Raw genomic sequence first — 16377 nt, 5'->3', positions numbered from 1 at the left:
AAGTGTTTCCTCCCATATGCTCTCATTTCATCTTGTCGTGATCCCGTAAGGTAGTTGTTTAATGGTCCTATTCTACAGAGAGGGTGAGTGACCTCCCCAAGGTCACACAACTGGCAGGCCGTAGACCTGAGACTCAAACCAAGCTTTTAACTGTTTACCACCCCACTAATGACAGTACTGCTGTGTCATTTCAGGACCTTCAGAAGCGGTTTCTGAGACCTGACCTTTTCAGTAAGCTTTACTGAATGAACGAAACGGTTAGAAACAAATTCCCCTTGCCTTTAATCCAGTTTATCTCATTTATCCCCGTTCCCCCACCCCCCACCACTGGGGCAGTGTCACTTACTTATGCAAATTTTCCACATTCCTAACCACCAGCCAATTAGGTGCCCTTCTGCCCCAACTCCCTTCTTTTTTTTTTTGGTTTTTTCGAGACAGGGTTTCTCTGGGTAGCTTTGTGCCTTTCCTGGAACTCACTCTGTAGCCCAGGCTGGCCCCGAACTCACAGAGATCTGCCTGCCTCTGCCTCCCGAGTGCTGGGATTAAAGGCGTGCGCCACCACCGCCGGGCTTTCCCTTCTTCTTTCAGGTGCGAGCTTTGCTGGCACCTCTGTCTCTCTGATCTTCAACCCTGCCCCCCATGGGATGCCAGCTTCCTCCTCATTCCTTGGGAAACTCTCACCCTTCAAGCCCCCAGTCACATGCCACCACCACTCCCTCCTGGTAGACTGATGATGTCACGACACAGCATTTCCTGTCAGTTATAGCTCCCAAGCTCCTGGCTTGGCCTAGCCTTATAAATACTTAAATTCTTTGTGAGTGGGGCTGACACATGGAGCCGCTGTGGAACCCATAGTTATTCTGAGGCTCTGCTGCCCACTGGGCATGTGACCTTAGACAAATGAGTTTGTTTGCGCCTTTTTTCATGCTTCCTTATGAGATCCTGAGATCCCGGAGGCTGGGTGTGCACCGTAAGAATGGGTAACCGTTTTCCGGAACCAGTTGTTGACCAGCATAGTTTTGGCACACTATAGATAGTTGATGCGCTGTACTGAACAAATTACCACCTTCCCAACCGTTCTCTAAACGTTTACTGTGTAGTTTAAAAACTGTTTGAATTGAGCCAGGTTTGATGGCTCCTAGCTACAATCCCAACATTCAGGAGGCTGAGGCAGGCTCACCACAAGTTTGAGACCAGCCTAGGCTAGAGAATGAGATCCTGTCTCAAAACAGAAAGAAAACAAAACCCAATTTAAAAAAAACTTTGAAGTTTTCAGTTTGTTTTTACTTGGTGTTTGGTTAACATAGCTTCCATTCTCTGTATACATTATTCTGACTTGGCACAGATTGTATAAATACTTAAATTCCTTTAAGTGGAGCAGACATAGGAAGAGACTCTGGGGTCCACAGTTCTACTTTAGCTCTACCATTCAACAGCTTTGTCCATAGATAAATAACGTCTGCTCCCTGGACCTTATTTTACCACCATCCGTTCTGGGCTAAGGGGTGGGGTAATAATCCCTGTTGTGTTTCTGTAACTCACCGCAAGGTTGTTGGGAGGATAAATGAACTAACAGATGTGGAAATGTTTTGCTGGCTATAAATCACCCAGAAATGTCATTTGCTTGCTGTTTGATGGAGGTACACCTTTTGCTGCTTGGCTGCCCCCTACCCATCTGCTCCTCTCTTCAGGCGAAGAAAAGAGACAGTATGCCCAGGGGTACAGGCTGATGAGAAAGTAGCCATGGTTCCTGAATGGTTGTGGTTGATTTGAGGTAGGATGTGAAGAGATGCCACGATCTGAGAGACTGCTGTGAGGAGGGAGACACCCTAGAGCGCCAGCCTAGTGCCAGCGTTTAGCGGTTATGAGGAAGTCTGCCAGTTTGGGAACTCTCTCAAGGCTCGGGGCTGATGAATGACCGGGGTTGCCTTGAGGGAAGGTGAAGTCTCCCATGCCGGCGCTGAAACCGTCCGCATTGTAAGCATAATAGCCTCACTTCCAGGCGGAAATTGTGACAATCTCTCTTGGGTACCCAAAGTCAAAAAAAAAAAAGAAAAAAGAAAAAAGAAAAAGAAAGAGAAAAAGAAAGAAAAGAAAGAGGGAGAGGAGGGAGGGAGGGAGAGAGGAAGGGAAGGGGGAGGGAGAGAGGAAAGGAAGGATGGAGAGAGGGAGGGAGGGAAGAAGATAGAAAAAGAAAAACCCAGCGAAGAGCACACTTCCGGTAAAGGCATCCTCCGCTTTCCGCTTAGGGGAGGGGGTGGGCCTTGAGCCACCGCGCTTCCTGATTGGCTGGCTGATTGTCGTGAGGTGTCACGTGGAGGCAGCCTTTCCAGGACCGTGGGCAGGCATGGCTGAGGCGGGAAATGTCGCCTCGGGCCTCGGCCTTCCAGGAGAAGTCTCCCAGTGGCCTCTGAAGCGCTATGGTCGCTTCATGCTCTTGGACACCGCAGAGTCGCCTGGGCCTAGCTCGGAGGATGCTGTAGCGTCCTCGCCCACTTGGAAGGTGAGGCCTGAGGGAGGGAAGGACCGTCAGCTGCCAGATCCCCAGGGAAGTAAGGAGGACCCTGGCCAGCAGCACATCGGGCCAGTGCCCCAGCCTCACACCTCTACAAGGACGGGAGGCGCTAACGTAGGAAACTTGTGTCTGAGTCGGAATAGGAGGCATAGTTGTAGTTGATTTCATTCTCAAACTAATTATGCAAAGAATGAGATAAACATTCAGATATTCAACAGATACTGATTGAACGTGAGCTGCATACTAGACACTGTTCAGTATGCTAGGGATTTAACATGGAGCAAGGCCTGAATGGTCCCTGCTCTCATGCATGGTTTTGTTTTCTCATGGTGCTGGGGGAGTCTGTGGTGCCCCATCCCTGAGCTGTGTCTCTCGACCCCATTGATCCTGGTTTCCTGAGGACATAGTGTTTACCCAGATAACTGTGTAAATTGTGGCAGGGAGAATTAAGTCATCCATAGCTAAATTGTCATACTCTTTGGTAATCAAGCACCTACACAAGACTAAAGTTAGATTCCAGCTGTTTTAGTTTGGGTGCTGGGGATTGGACCAAGGTCTCCTGTGTGCTAAGCATGTGCTTTACCACTGAGCTACACTGCCAGCCCCTGAAATCCAGCTTTGATGGTGAATTTCCACGTTCTCGGTTAAGCTGCTTGGCTTCTCTGAATCTTATTTATCGTAAAATAGAAGTATCTTGATGTTATATTGAAATAAGTGTAGTTGAGATGCAACAGGAATAAAAATAACAGTCTTACTTCATAGGGCATGTGTGCATGTACACTGAGTTGTTTATGTTTTTGGATCGCCGTGGGTAAGATAAAAGTAAAGAAAAACAGATATTCCAGGTGAAAGTTGTAACATGTGACAGGCTCCACTTAGCAGGTCTAATATATAAAAGGTTGGCGCTTGGGGAGCCAAGGAAATGAGCCTAAGTGGCGTGGCTGTCTGCAGAGGAGGACAGGTGTCTTGTGAGTATTCTTAGAGCCCACGGGCAAGCCAGAGGAAGGGTTTTAATCGTTTTCTTCTTTGACAAATCACTCTGTCTTTGTAGATAGAATTAGAGGACAGTGTCCGTGAATTCAGGAAGACAAAAGATAATGACACCTCAGGCCTGCGGGGATGGGGGGGGCGGGGAGACAGAAGAGATGGGGAGACAGACGGGACACAGACTTTGGAGGATAGAAACGAAAGGGTGGCTATTGATTGAATGTGTGCGGGGAGGGTAAAGGGATTTGGTTTCTGGCAGAGGCAGCAACAGGGGAGTGGGCTGCACTGGAGGGGGAACAGGACGCTCTAAGGCTTCAGATTTGCATGTGCTGAGCTTCATGTGCCCAGTGAAATGCCGCTTGTGCTCGGTCGGGTGTACTGTTCCGGACTCAGAAGGCGGATCTGAGCATGTGAAGGTGTGAGCCAGCATCTGAAGGTGATACAGTTATGAGGTTAGAGGAGATTCCAGGACCTGTTCTCAAGGGAGTGCAACCACTGTAGGTCAGCTGGAAGTGTCAGAACCTCACAGATTGACGTGGGCTGGAGAGTTGTAAAGTACCTAGGAGAATGAAGAGAGTTCTTTCAAGAGGGAGAGAATGCTTGGTTAAGTTTGTTGAATGACTAGAGGCCGGCCATTGCATTTAGCCACACGAAGGGTTGGTTATTCATGGTCGAAGAGGAGTTTGAATGAGTGGAGGGTCTAGAAGGCAGCCAGAAGGGGATTGAAAAGTGACTGACAGGTGAATAAATAGAGGCAAGTGCACAGTTCTGAGAGCTTTGGCTGGGGATGTGAATAGAAATAGGACGTTGTGAATTATTCATGATGTTCTGAAATATTAGAGTAAATGGTACTCTAAAACTGGAAATCAATATATTTAGGCCCATTTAAAAAAATCATTAAACATCTTGTTGTGCTCTTGTGGAACTCTGTATCCTAAAAGAAGATATAGGCCAAAAATGCAAAGTGGAGTGAGGAGGAGTTAAATGCAAGTGTGACGGGTCTATAATTGGATCTTATGAAAGGCCAGGGATGTTGGAGGACATATTTAACTTCCAAGACTGCTTCAGTAGGCTTCTTGATGATTTCTCCTAGCAACTCTTTAATCCTTTTCAATCCTTGCTCCGTGTTGGGTGCATTGGCTCAGATTCAGCCAGGTAACTCTTCTATTGCAACCCAGAGCATGGGCATTTTGACCACTCTAAGGAATCGACTGTTATTACAGTTTTTACCTTCTCTTTGCAAAGCTCTTCATAATTGCTCATAAGGAACAGCACTTTTCAGCTGTTTTCAAATGTTTGACATAACACCATGGCCATAGGGCTAAGAGATGAAGTTGGTGTTTGCAGGGATTTTGAAAACTGGATATTTGTACCTTGGTTTGAATCTGTGCCCAGCCATCCTGCCTGCTGTGATCAGTTTCACCTTAGGTCTGTCATATATTTCTTTTAAATGAAAGAGAAACAGGATTTGTTCTATGTTATAGACACTGTGACTATTGTATAATAGTAACAATAATGCTGTACTCTCCAAGCCTCATGTGAATTTCTTTTAAAAACATGTGATACCTACAATAAAACTATGTGTTAGATGATACACAGAAATTTATTATGATATAGTCATTCTGGTAGGGTTTTTTTTCATACGGAATGTTTCAAATTCAACTGTGGATAAATTTTGTTTTGTTTTGTTTTTCAAGACAGGGTTTCTCTGTGTGGTTTAGGCGCCTGTCCTGGATCTCACTCTGTAGACCAGGTTGGCCTGAAACTCAGAGATCTACCTGGCTCTGCCTCCCGAGTGCTGGAATTAAAGGTGTGCACCACTGCTGCCCTGCTTCCATTTTGATTTTTTTAATTGCCCCCCCAATTATGGAGCAACTCTGTTCTCTTGATCCCATATGTGTAATTATTTAGCTTTAAAGAGGATGCTCATCACAGTGGCCACATGCTGGCAAAACTGTCCATCTAAGAGAAAGATGACCAGTGTAAGATTTCTCAGACTACAAGTCCCAGTTGAGAGGTAAGGTCAAGTTAGGAGACATTATGGTATACAGAGAAATGCCCACCATGCTGATTCCATTTACTACTCTGAATTGTTATTACATGTTACACTATTTGGTAGCAAATAAACTTTTTTTTTAACAGTGAACAGAATAAAACCCCCAAACCTACCACAGTTTACAGCTTTGCTACTCAGGCATCAGTGTTCATAGCCATCCTGTGGGGATTTTGTTAAAGTGTGAATTCTGACTCAACCAGAATAGATTGTTGTGGGGAGTGAGATTCGGCCATCATAGTAAGCTCCCAGGTGGCACTGGTGATGGTCTGGGGACTATGCTTTGAGAGGCAGGGATTTGGGAGACCCTGAGTGAAGTGAGCCGCTATGTAGTGCAATTAATAAAATGAATTTATAGAGGCATGACTAAGTTAGATTCAAAATGAATATGCAAATATTTTATTAGTGGGGTTAATACTTAAGCCATATGTCATCATCTAAGTGAAAAGAGCAAATGAAATACAAACTTGAACTTGATTTTTGTTCCTTATATCTATTGGCCCAGCCTTTCTGACAAAAATTATCATCATAACAGATTGGTCCATTTTATGTCTGTATATAATTTAGTCTGTTAATTTGAGAATTTTGAAAGGTGATGTTAATTGCAGGTTGCTTTTCAATTAAAGTTTTACCATGTTTTTCAGATTCTAAATATTTCCCAGACATGCCTTAATTGGTTGAACCTGACAACTTCTTAGATTATTTTTTCAAAGAAAAAAAAAGTGATCCTTTAATTTTTGTAGGCGAACCTTAAAATAATTGCCCTACTTAGAAACTAAGAAATGGCATATGAAGCTTGTACTTGAGTTGAACTTTTAATGTGAGTTCAATGTAGAGTACACTCTGAGGACCTTTCTGTAGCCGCAAGTTTCCCTGTGTCCCGCCCAGTCCTGTGCAGCTGCTCAGTCCCAAGTAAATACACTGAGGCTTATATTACTTACACCTTGAATGGCCTATGGGTCAGGCTTCTTGCTAGCTAGTTCTTATAACTTAATTCAACCCATTTCTATTAATCTATATGTTGCCATGTGGCTGTGGCGTTACCAGTCTGCTGGCCTCTTTTTGCTCCTTCGGTGGCAGGCTGGCATCTCCTTGACTCTGCCCTTCTTCTCGGTCTCTCTGCTTGGATTTCCTGCCTGGCTGTAAGTTTTCTTGCCATAGGCCAAAACAGCTTTATTTATTATCCAATGGGAGCCATGCATAGTCACAGCATACAGAAAGACATCCCACAGCACCTTTCTCTTTCATATTTCTAGTGCCTCCGTGCTCCCCGCCACATGATAAATCCTTAGTAATGTTTGTCTGAATGTGTGGTGTGGCAACCTTTTTTTTTTTTCCATTTTTGAAACAGGGCCTCACTGTGTAGGTCTAGCTGCCCTGGAACTTACAGACCAGACTGACTTGAACTCACAGAGGTCTGTCTGTTTCTGCCTCCCAAGTGCTGGGATCCAAGGCATGCCTATCTCTTACTGCAGCCCTAAGAAGCAAATATTATTTTATGAATCAATCAGCTGAAACTGAGGGATGTTCTGTGGCTTTTCTCAGTGTTTAGAGGGAAGTTGGGAGTAATTCAGACTCTAGTTTTCTTGTCTTTAAAGTTCATGCTTTTAATTACAGGGCTGCTTACCTTAGAAATGTTAGTATTTCAGGAGTTTTCAAAGTAGCATGTAAGGTGAACACGATTAAGATGATTTTGTTAATGTCTTCAGGGCAATTTAAGATTCAGTAAAATTTCAAGAAAATTATTTTAAAGAAATAGCAAAATAGCAGTTCTCCTTTGTATGCTGGTGATTTTTTAGTAGATCCTTATTGTTGTGAATTTTAAGTTGTTGGGTCCAGGAAAGTTTTGTGTTTCTATAAATACTCCAGCAACACCCCCACCCCACCCCACCCTACCCTCACCCCACCCCCACCCAACCCCACACATGGGATAAGTTACTTGGAAAGAGTTGCATTCTTTCAAGTCTGTTTTGTAAACCATGTGAAGACTGGCAGAGCATTTGGTTTAGGACTAACCCTCACCAACTCCTGAAGGAAAATTCTTGAGAGAACACTACCCAGTGCCCCATAAATGAAGTGTCTTTCACTCTGGCTGCTAAACAGTAGGCAGTGTTCAGGGCTCTGCGTGGGTCTAGGCAGTGCTTCCTTACATTCACGGAGGTGGTTCTTTCCCCAGCCATGTGTGCTGAGCAGGGCTGCCCTGAAGGACAGGCTTCGGAATGACTGATGTCCACTCTGGGTGTACTCTGGTATTCTGTCCCATGTAGTCTTGCCTTTCTGCCATCTTGACCATACAGCTCCACCTCTTAAACTCAGGGAGATCTTCCCAGATCCTGCCAGGGTTGGTTTTTGTTGGTTTTTTCTTGCACTTCACGATGACAATTCTCCAAGCAGTGGCAGACATTGTATGACACTTTATAATTTTGCATTTTCCTAACGTCTTCCTACTTATATCTTACAACTCTTTGGGGCAGTAGTAGGAGAGCTCACTTCATATCTTGCAATTTCTCGGAAATCCCGTCCTTCATTTCCTGTACCCAGTAACTTGAAAATGGATACTCCCTCTAATTTACTCAGTACTTTAGTTGTTTAGGCAGGAGAGTAAATTTGACCCCTGTTGCTTCATGCTAGCCTGAAAAGGAAGTCCACAGTGAGCTCTTAGGTTGCTTCCACTTGGGCTCTCTCCACTGCAGCTCATCCCCTGGAGACGCCGTGGAACTGTCCTTGGGATTCACTCGGTCTTCTCGTTGTTTGTTACAGACAGGTCTTACCACATAGCCTTGGCTGGTTTCAGTGTTCCTGCCCCACCTTCTCCAGTGCTGGGATTACAAGGTGTTCCACCATGCCTGACCTCACACAGTCTTAAAATATAATCATGTTACCCTTAACGATATAGTTAAATTCTGAGCACAGCATCATTAGACAGTTGCGTTGTTAAACTAACATCCTAATCTGTAGTTAGACAAACCAAAATGAGTAGCATGTCATTAAATGTTACTGTTTTATGGGACCATTGTTGTGTGTGTGGTCCTGTGGCTTGTTTGGGGCTGAAACACCATTCTGTAGCCGTGACTGTATTAGGTATTCCAGTGTTGGGTTAGAATAGGTAGAGTGGGCCCCTGGAGCCACACTCCTCAAGATGGACAGACAGCCTTCATCAGAGGCTTTCCATGAACTTCTTTCCATGTACATCCCATGTTCTTCTCATAGCTCTTTGGGTCTTAGAGGGTATAGACAAGAAGTTAAAACCTGGCTAGCTCAATAGCTTACCAAAGGTTGACACGGGAAATGGAAAGATAGATTCTGAAGCCCGGATCTTCCTCATTCTGCCACAGCTGCTGCTTCCTGTGTTGCTGTCTTTTCTCCTGAAGATGTAGAATTACTGTCAAGAGTTACTATTCACTTAAGAAACATCCAGTTCTTAAATTAATTAATTAATTTATTCTTCTCTCATATATTACATCCTGACCTAAGTTTCCCCTCTCTTCTCTCCTACCAGTCCTTCTCCCCACTTCCCCTCTCCCCCAGATCCACTCCTCCTCGGTTTCCCTTCAGAAAAGAGCAGGCCTCCCAGGGATATCAACTGAACACGGCATAACAAGTTACAATAAGACTAGGCACAAACCCTCATGTCAGGGCTGGACGAGGCAAGCCTTTCCTGGTAGGAGGAAAAGGGTCCCAAGAGCAGGCAAAAGAGTCAGAGACACCCCCATCCCCACTGTTGGGAGTTCTGCAAAGAACACCCAGCTACACAACCATACAGAGGACCTAGGTCAGACCTATACAGGCTCCCTGATTGTCATTTTAGTCTCTGTGAGCCCCTATCAGTCCTGGTTAGTTGCTTCTGTAGGCCATGTTCATGTTGTGTCCTTAGCCCCCCTGGCTCCTACAATCCTTCCTCCCCTTCTTCCATGGTATTCTCCAAACTCCACCTAATGTTTGGCTGTGGGTTTCTGTATCTGCTCCAATCACTTGCTGGATGGAGCCTCTCTGATGATGATTATGCTTGGCTCCAGTCTATGAGTGTAGCAGACTATCATTAGGAATCATTTTACTAAAACGGAAAAAAAAAAAAGAATGGAAAAAAGCTGGGCAGTGCACACCTTTAATCCCAGCACTTGGGAGGCAGAGCCAGGTGGATCCCTGTGAGTTTGAGGCCAGCCTGGTCTACAGAGTGAGATCCAGGACAGGCTCCAAAACTACACAGAGAAACCCTATCTCAGGAAAACCAAAAAAAAAAAAAAAAAAAAAAAAAAAAAAAAGGAATCATTTTACTGACTCTTCCCCCGCCCCCAGTCCTGTTTGGTTCTATCTTAAGCCTCTGGGCTATCTAGCCTCTGGTTCCTGGCCCTCCAGGCAGTGTCAGGCATGGCTCCCTCTCATGGTGTGGGTCTCAAGTTGGACCAGTCATTGGTTGGTCATTGCCACAAGTTCTGCGCCACCTTTCCCCCAGCACATCTTGCAGGCAGGACAATTTTAGGTTGAAGGTTTTGTGGCTGGGTTGGTGTCCCAGTCCCTTCTCCACTGGGGCTTCACCTGGTTACAGAAGATGGTCAGTTCAACAATTAATACCTGGGACCTCATGAAACTAAAAAGCTTCTGTAAGGCAAAGGATGCATCAGTAAGTCAAAACAGCAGCCTACAGAATGGGAAAAGATTTTCATCAAGTCCACATCTGACAAAGGGCTAATGTCCAAAATATATAAAGAACTCAAGAAACTAGAAATAAACAACCCAAATAATCCAATAAAAAATGGGGTATAGATAGGCCTGGCAGTGGTGACACACACCTTTAATCCCAGCACTTAGGAAGCAGCAGATCTCTGTGAGTTCAAGGCCAGCCTGCTCTACACAGTGAGTTCCAGGACAGCCAGAGCTATTACACAGAGAAACCCTGTCTTTAAAAAAAAAACAAACAAACCCAAAAACCATCATGAAATGGATGGAACTAGAGAAAAATCATCCTGAGTGAGGTAACCCAGACCCAGAGTAACAAACATCTTTCATCTTGAGTCTAGAGCTGGAGTGATGCTCCACTCTCAGGAACTGAGTCTTCTTTTATTCTGTTCTTCTGCCATGCATGACTATTGGGATGGTGTTGTTGGGGTTTTTGCTCTTTTTGGGGGACTGCCACCCAGCCCCCAAATAAATCACACATGGAGACTTATTCTTACTTATGAATGCCCTGCCTTAGCTTGGCTTGTTTCTTGCCAGCTTTGCTTAACTTATTCTGACTACCTTTTTCCTCTAGGCTTTTCCCCGTTCTCTAACTTCTGTAAATCTTACTCTTACTCTGTGGCTCCCTGTGTAGCTGGGTGGCTGGCCAGTCCTTCTCCTTCTCTGACCCCTAGCTCTCCAATACTTCTTCCGATATTTCTCTTTCTATTCATACTCTCTGCCTGCCAGCCCCACCTATCCTTTCTCCTGCCTTGCTATTGGCCATTCAGGTCTTTATTAGACCATCAGGTGTTTTAGACAGGCACAGTAACACAGCTTTACAGAGTTAAACAAATGCAACATAAACAAAAGTAACACACCTTAAAATAACATTCTACTACGTGATGGTTAATACTGTCAGCTTGACAGGGTCTAGGATTATCCTTGAGACAAGCCTCTGGGCACACTTGTGAGGAGTTGTCTAGATTAGGCTAGCCTCTGGGTATATCTGTGAAGGATTCTCTTCCTTCGGTTGATTGAAGTGAGAAGACCTACTCTGAATGTGGAGGCACCATCTGATGAACTTGGATCCTGGGTTATATTCACTCAACTTCCTGACGGTGGATGCAGCGTGACCAGCTACCACAAGCTCATGCCCCCGTGACTTCTCTGCTGTGATGGACCCATAAACTGTGATCCACAATCAACCTTTCTTCTTTTGTTGCCTTTGTCTCAGAGTATTTTATCACAGCAACAAGAAGAGAAATTAAGACACTATAGTCAGTCTGAGAAAGAGCCGGTGTTCTAGAAGCTTGAAGAAGGGAACACGTGGACAGAGGTCCGTCTCCCGAGGAGCTTCCTGCAAGCCCCCATGTGTTGCTTCACCTCACAACGTGGTAGACAGAGCTTAAACTCACATGAATTAATGATGTATGCCGCAAGGTCATGTGTCCTCTTACCATGTAAAAGGAAAATGAATAGCTGAGCTTAGTTGGCAGTTAGTTAACATGCTCTGACTCTGATGACTTATTTCTGAGTCTGTGGTTGGAACTCAGAAGGCATTTGTAATGACAGTGCTGTTTTCCATCTGTTCCTCAAAGATTGGTGTGCTGGACACCAGTCTCTAGTGAGACGGAGGTCTAGAGCATGGTAATTAGCACCATCCTCAGAAGGGATTGATGCTGGTCTCCGAGCATGGGTTAGTTCTCCTGAGAACTAAAGGTCATTGCCCTGTGTATCCCGTGCCTTCTATACTTGGCCATGTTTCCTTTCTGCTTCTGCACTGTGTTATAACATGAGCAGGGAGCCTCACCAGAGGGGAGCCTCACCAGAATCCAGGCTTACTGAGCCACTTAATCTTAGACTTTGAGCCTCCAAAACCATGAGCTAAAGGAACCTGTTTATAAAGTTCCCAGTCTCGGGAATTTCATTATACCAACAGAAAGTGGATTAGTAGAAGTAACAAAATTAACTGTTACTTAGTGTGTAAATACTGTATGCTCATTCCTGGCCTGGTGCCTGGCTAGTGCTCCATAAAGTTTTACTGAATGGGTGAATCAGAGCTAAGCATTCTGCTGAGCATCTAACCTCACAATGTCCTTTAATCTTCGAAAATTCTATAAGCAGGGCTTTTAAGCTTTTTCCGCTCCCAGCCCTTTGTGACCAAGTCATTTTTGTGCGACTTTGGGTACGTAAGTATATAAAATAGATATAGAAATCCCGCATTCACTGATGATAATCACAATACATTACTTATTTTGAAACAACTCTTCGGTTGTGCTTGTTTAATTTTACATGTAGAGTTGAATGTTAGCAGATTTTTAATTGTAGGATGTAGAGCATCACTGGTGGTTTTTAGAGTTGGTATTTTGCTTTTCTAATTGTCAGTGATGAGAATGCTGCTTCATATCAGTAAGTAGCACAAGATGGCCGAAGCATGTTTAAGGCCATTTCAAAACGTGTTGGAAATTTGGTTCTAGTCCCAAGCCAAAATTCATTTAACTAACTTTTCTTTAACAATTTTTGTGGAATCCAAGCCAGCAACTCAAATATCAACTTTCAAAGATTTACTTATTTTCTCTACATATGTGTGCCTGCATCTATGCCGGTGTACCACACAAATGGTGTGCCCATGGAGGCCCAAGGGCATCAGATCCTCTGGAATTGGAGTTATAGATGGTTATGAGATGCCATGTGGGTGCTGGGAATCAAACCCAGGTCCTCTGTAAGAACAGTCAGAAATCTTAACTGCAGAGCCCCCTCTCCAGCCCGCAAATAGCAATTAATTTTTAAAATTAAGCCTTCCAAGCCAACAGCAGTTTTAAAAACCAAACATTCTAACACAGTATAAACTAGAGGTATACCGAGGACTGACAGTAGAAAAGTACTAAAGGTAATTGTTTCCCCCTACTAAACCATATTTCTCTAAGAACAGAAGACTTTGTATGTACAGTAAACACTCCACAATTCATAACACACAGTAGTCTCAAATCCTAGCCAGGGTATTTCAAGCAGTGTTCATTGGTGTGTGGCGTAAGTACACGTGGAGGGCAAAGTGTACATGTTGTGTGTTCAGTAATAAGGCTGCATTCAGTGAAGTCCCATCATGCAACATAGAATCATTTCTTGGCTGTTGGTGTTCAAAAACATTCTGCTGTTGGTAGATTTTTTTTTTTCACTACCTCCACATTCAGTTAGGGACCATGACCCACAGTTAACAAACTATCCAAAAGTTTGCACGGTAGTGAGTACTATTTCTATTTTACAGATGAAAAAATTATACTTGTAAATGGTAAGGCTAAGATTTGACTCTAGGTCTACCTGACTCCAATAATGTCTTTTACAAAGGGGTAGTTGTTGGTGCTATCCAAACATACTATAATTTCACTTGGTCTGTGTTAAGTTACATGTGCCTGGGATGTGACTGGTTTGGGGCAGTGAAATGGGAGCATAATTGACAGGTCATGGGCAGAAGCTTGAAGAGCCAGAGCCTGATTGCTCTTCCTTTTTCCTTTGGCACGCTTGCCAGGGCTGTAAGAGTGGCAGGCAGTGTGAGCTAGAGTAAGAAAACAGGAAGGACGGGTGGGCAGTAAGCGAGAAACACGTCTTTGGAGTTCTGGAGGAATGTCAGTGCCTGTGGGGTGCTCTAGCACATCCTGACTGACATAGAAGTGTTCCACACTTGTGGTGCTGCCTAAGTGGAGCATATGCTACACTCGCTGTAGGTTGCCTCGGATTTTGAGAAAGGATCTTTTAAGTGATGTTCCAACATTTTTTTCTTATGACAAAATCATTACTTGTTCCGAAAAATCTAGTGTATAAATACATATTTCTACCTTGGGGTCAGACTTTGTTCTCATTCTTCAAAAACAAAAGCTTAATTTTGTACAGCAGACATAGTTTCCATGGAGGCCACGGCTTGTTTGCATAACATTATTTAAGGTGGAATTTATCTGGACAGATAGAGCGAAGAAGAGTGTTTTCAGCTTGGTGGTTTAAGGAATCTTAGAAGTTACAGTTTAAGAGGGAGGGCCACAAGTACTAAAAACTCCTCAGTTTGGGTTTTTTTTCCCCCTGCCCACCACACACTGTAAAGCTCTGTTAGAGACGGCTTACGGCTGCAACTCTGAGATGACTGGCCAGCCGAGCCCACCTGCCTGCTTATGTGGAACCCAGGGGTCTTCTCAGTTCCCAGTGATAGTGCTGGCTCCCGAGACTTGCTTTAAAACCTTTTTTTTTTTTTTTTTTTTTTGGGTTTTTCGAGACAGGGTTTCTCTGTGTAGCTTTGCGCCTTTCCTGGAACTCACTCTGTAGCCCAGGCTGGCCCCGAACTCACAGAGATCCGCCTGTCTCTGCCTCCCGAGTGCTGGGATTAAAGGCGTGCGCCACCACCGCCCGGTGCTTTAAAACCTTTAATTCCTATTTAGAAATAGACTTTGGGTATTGGAACTGCTAAGTGCTTCCCTGGCCCTATAAATGGGTCGAAGATACAAGAGGAAAATGTGAGCGTTACCAACACCTCAGTGTGCCAGTGGGAAGGACCACTTTCTAGTCTAGTTGGTGTTTGGTGGTAGTGGCAGTGGCGGTTTTGTTTGTTTGGGTCTTGGTTTTTGGTTTTTTTTTGTGTTTGTTTGTTTTTGAGACAGAGTCTCATTATGTAATAGAAGCTGGCCTCTAGCTCATGATCCTTCTGCCTCAGTTTCCCAAGTGTTGTGATTACAGGCATGCAACCCCATACCTGCTTTAGTTGATGGGGTTTTTTTGTAGGATTTGTTAGTCTGTGAAGATTTTCTTACGTTTTGTGGTGTGTGTTCATGTATGTGTTTACGTTCCCATAAGGTATCCAGAAAGCTTGCCACCTTATGTTCTGAGGCAGGGTCTCTAGCTGAACAACTCTGCTTATCTGGCTAACCAGCTTGCTTTGGTGATTTTCTCTGTCCTCCCTTCTCCGCTCTGAGATTACAGGTGCAATGCCGTGCATACCCAGCTTCAGTGTGGCTCTGGGATTACAGGTGCAATACCGTGCATACCCAGCTTCAGTGTGGCTCTGGGATTACAGTTGCAGTGCCCTGCATACTCAGCTTTAGTATGGCTCTGGGATTACAGGTGCAATACCGTGCATACCCAGCTTCAGTGTGGCTCTGGGATTACAGGTGCAATACCGTGCATACCCAGCTTCAGTGTGGCTCTGGGATTACAGTTGCAGTGCCGTGCATACCCAGCTTCAGTGTGGCTCTGGGATTACAGTTGCAGTGCTGTGCATATCCAGCTTTAGTGTGGCTCTGGGATTACAGGTGCAGTGCCCTGCATACTCAGCTTTAGTATGGCTCTGGGATTACAGGTGCAGTGCCCTGTGTACTCAGCTTTAGTATGGCTCTGGGATTACAGGTGCAGTGCCCTGCATACCCAGCTTTAGTGTGGTTATATTCCGTAACAAAAGTGACGTCAGTGCTCGATTCTTCCTCTTACTTTGTCACTTAAAAAAATGGGTTCGGGGCTGGAGAAATGGCTCAGAGGTTAAGAGCACTGGCTGTTCTTCCAGAGGTCCTGAGTTCAATTCCCAGCAACCACATGGTGGCTCACAACCATCCGTAATGAGATCTGGTGCCCTCTTCTGGCCTGCAAGCATGCATGTAGGCAGAACACTGTATACATAATAAATAAATCAATCTTTAAAAAAAAAATGGGTTCCCTAGAATCCTCAAGTGCTAAGTTGTTCTTGTGTTTAACCGGGCACTTTGAAGATCTTTCCCAATGCCTGGGATTTAGGAATTTCCCTGGATGTGTCCAGTTCTTGATTTTTTTTCTTGTTTAGTCAGTGCCTTCCCTGGGTCTGTTCCCCACCCTGTCACCAGCATTTGTTCTTCTGACTGAATCTTTGTCGCCTGCATCTTATACTGTCACTCATGATTTCCTCCCCTTTGTGTTTCCCCTGCAATTCTAAGTATTTCTCCTTCTTCACCATTAATTTGGCCTCACCGTCCAGGCAATTCTTCAAATACCTACTGACTGTCTTTCCATGAAGCATAGTTTTAACTCCAAGACTCTACTGAATGTTATTAGTAATAATTACTTGTGTTCAGGCTCTTCTTGGTCTCCTTGAATTGGTTTGCTCCTCTGGGTTGTCCTTATTTGGGGTTTTCTTCCCCCCCCCCCCAGTATATTA

At 44.5% G+C, this 16377-nt stretch overlaps 1 protein-coding gene across 1 annotated transcript in view; it reads left to right on the top strand.

Moving 5' to 3' along the window:
• Nucleotides 1-2347: 2347 nt before the first annotated feature.
• Rec114 (REC114 meiotic recombination protein) overlaps nucleotides 2348-16377 on the top strand; it is a 108262-nt gene continuing 94232 nt past the window's right edge. Inside the window, exon 1 of the mRNA XM_052762231.1 lies at nucleotides 2348-2503. Coding sequence (XP_052618191.1) covers nucleotides 2348-2503 — 156 coding nt within the window. The remainder of the gene's footprint in view (nucleotides 2504-16377) is intronic.

This window comes from Peromyscus californicus, unplaced genomic scaffold (genome assembly GCF_007827085.1).
Source record: "Peromyscus californicus insignis strain IS unplaced genomic scaffold, ASM782708v3 Scaffold_11__1_contigs__length_118956290, whole genome shotgun sequence".
Lineage (NCBI taxonomy): Eukaryota > Metazoa > Chordata > Mammalia > Rodentia > Cricetidae > Peromyscus > Peromyscus californicus.
Note: the sequence above shows the minus strand (reverse complement) of the source record. Positions and strands in the feature narration are given on the sequence as shown.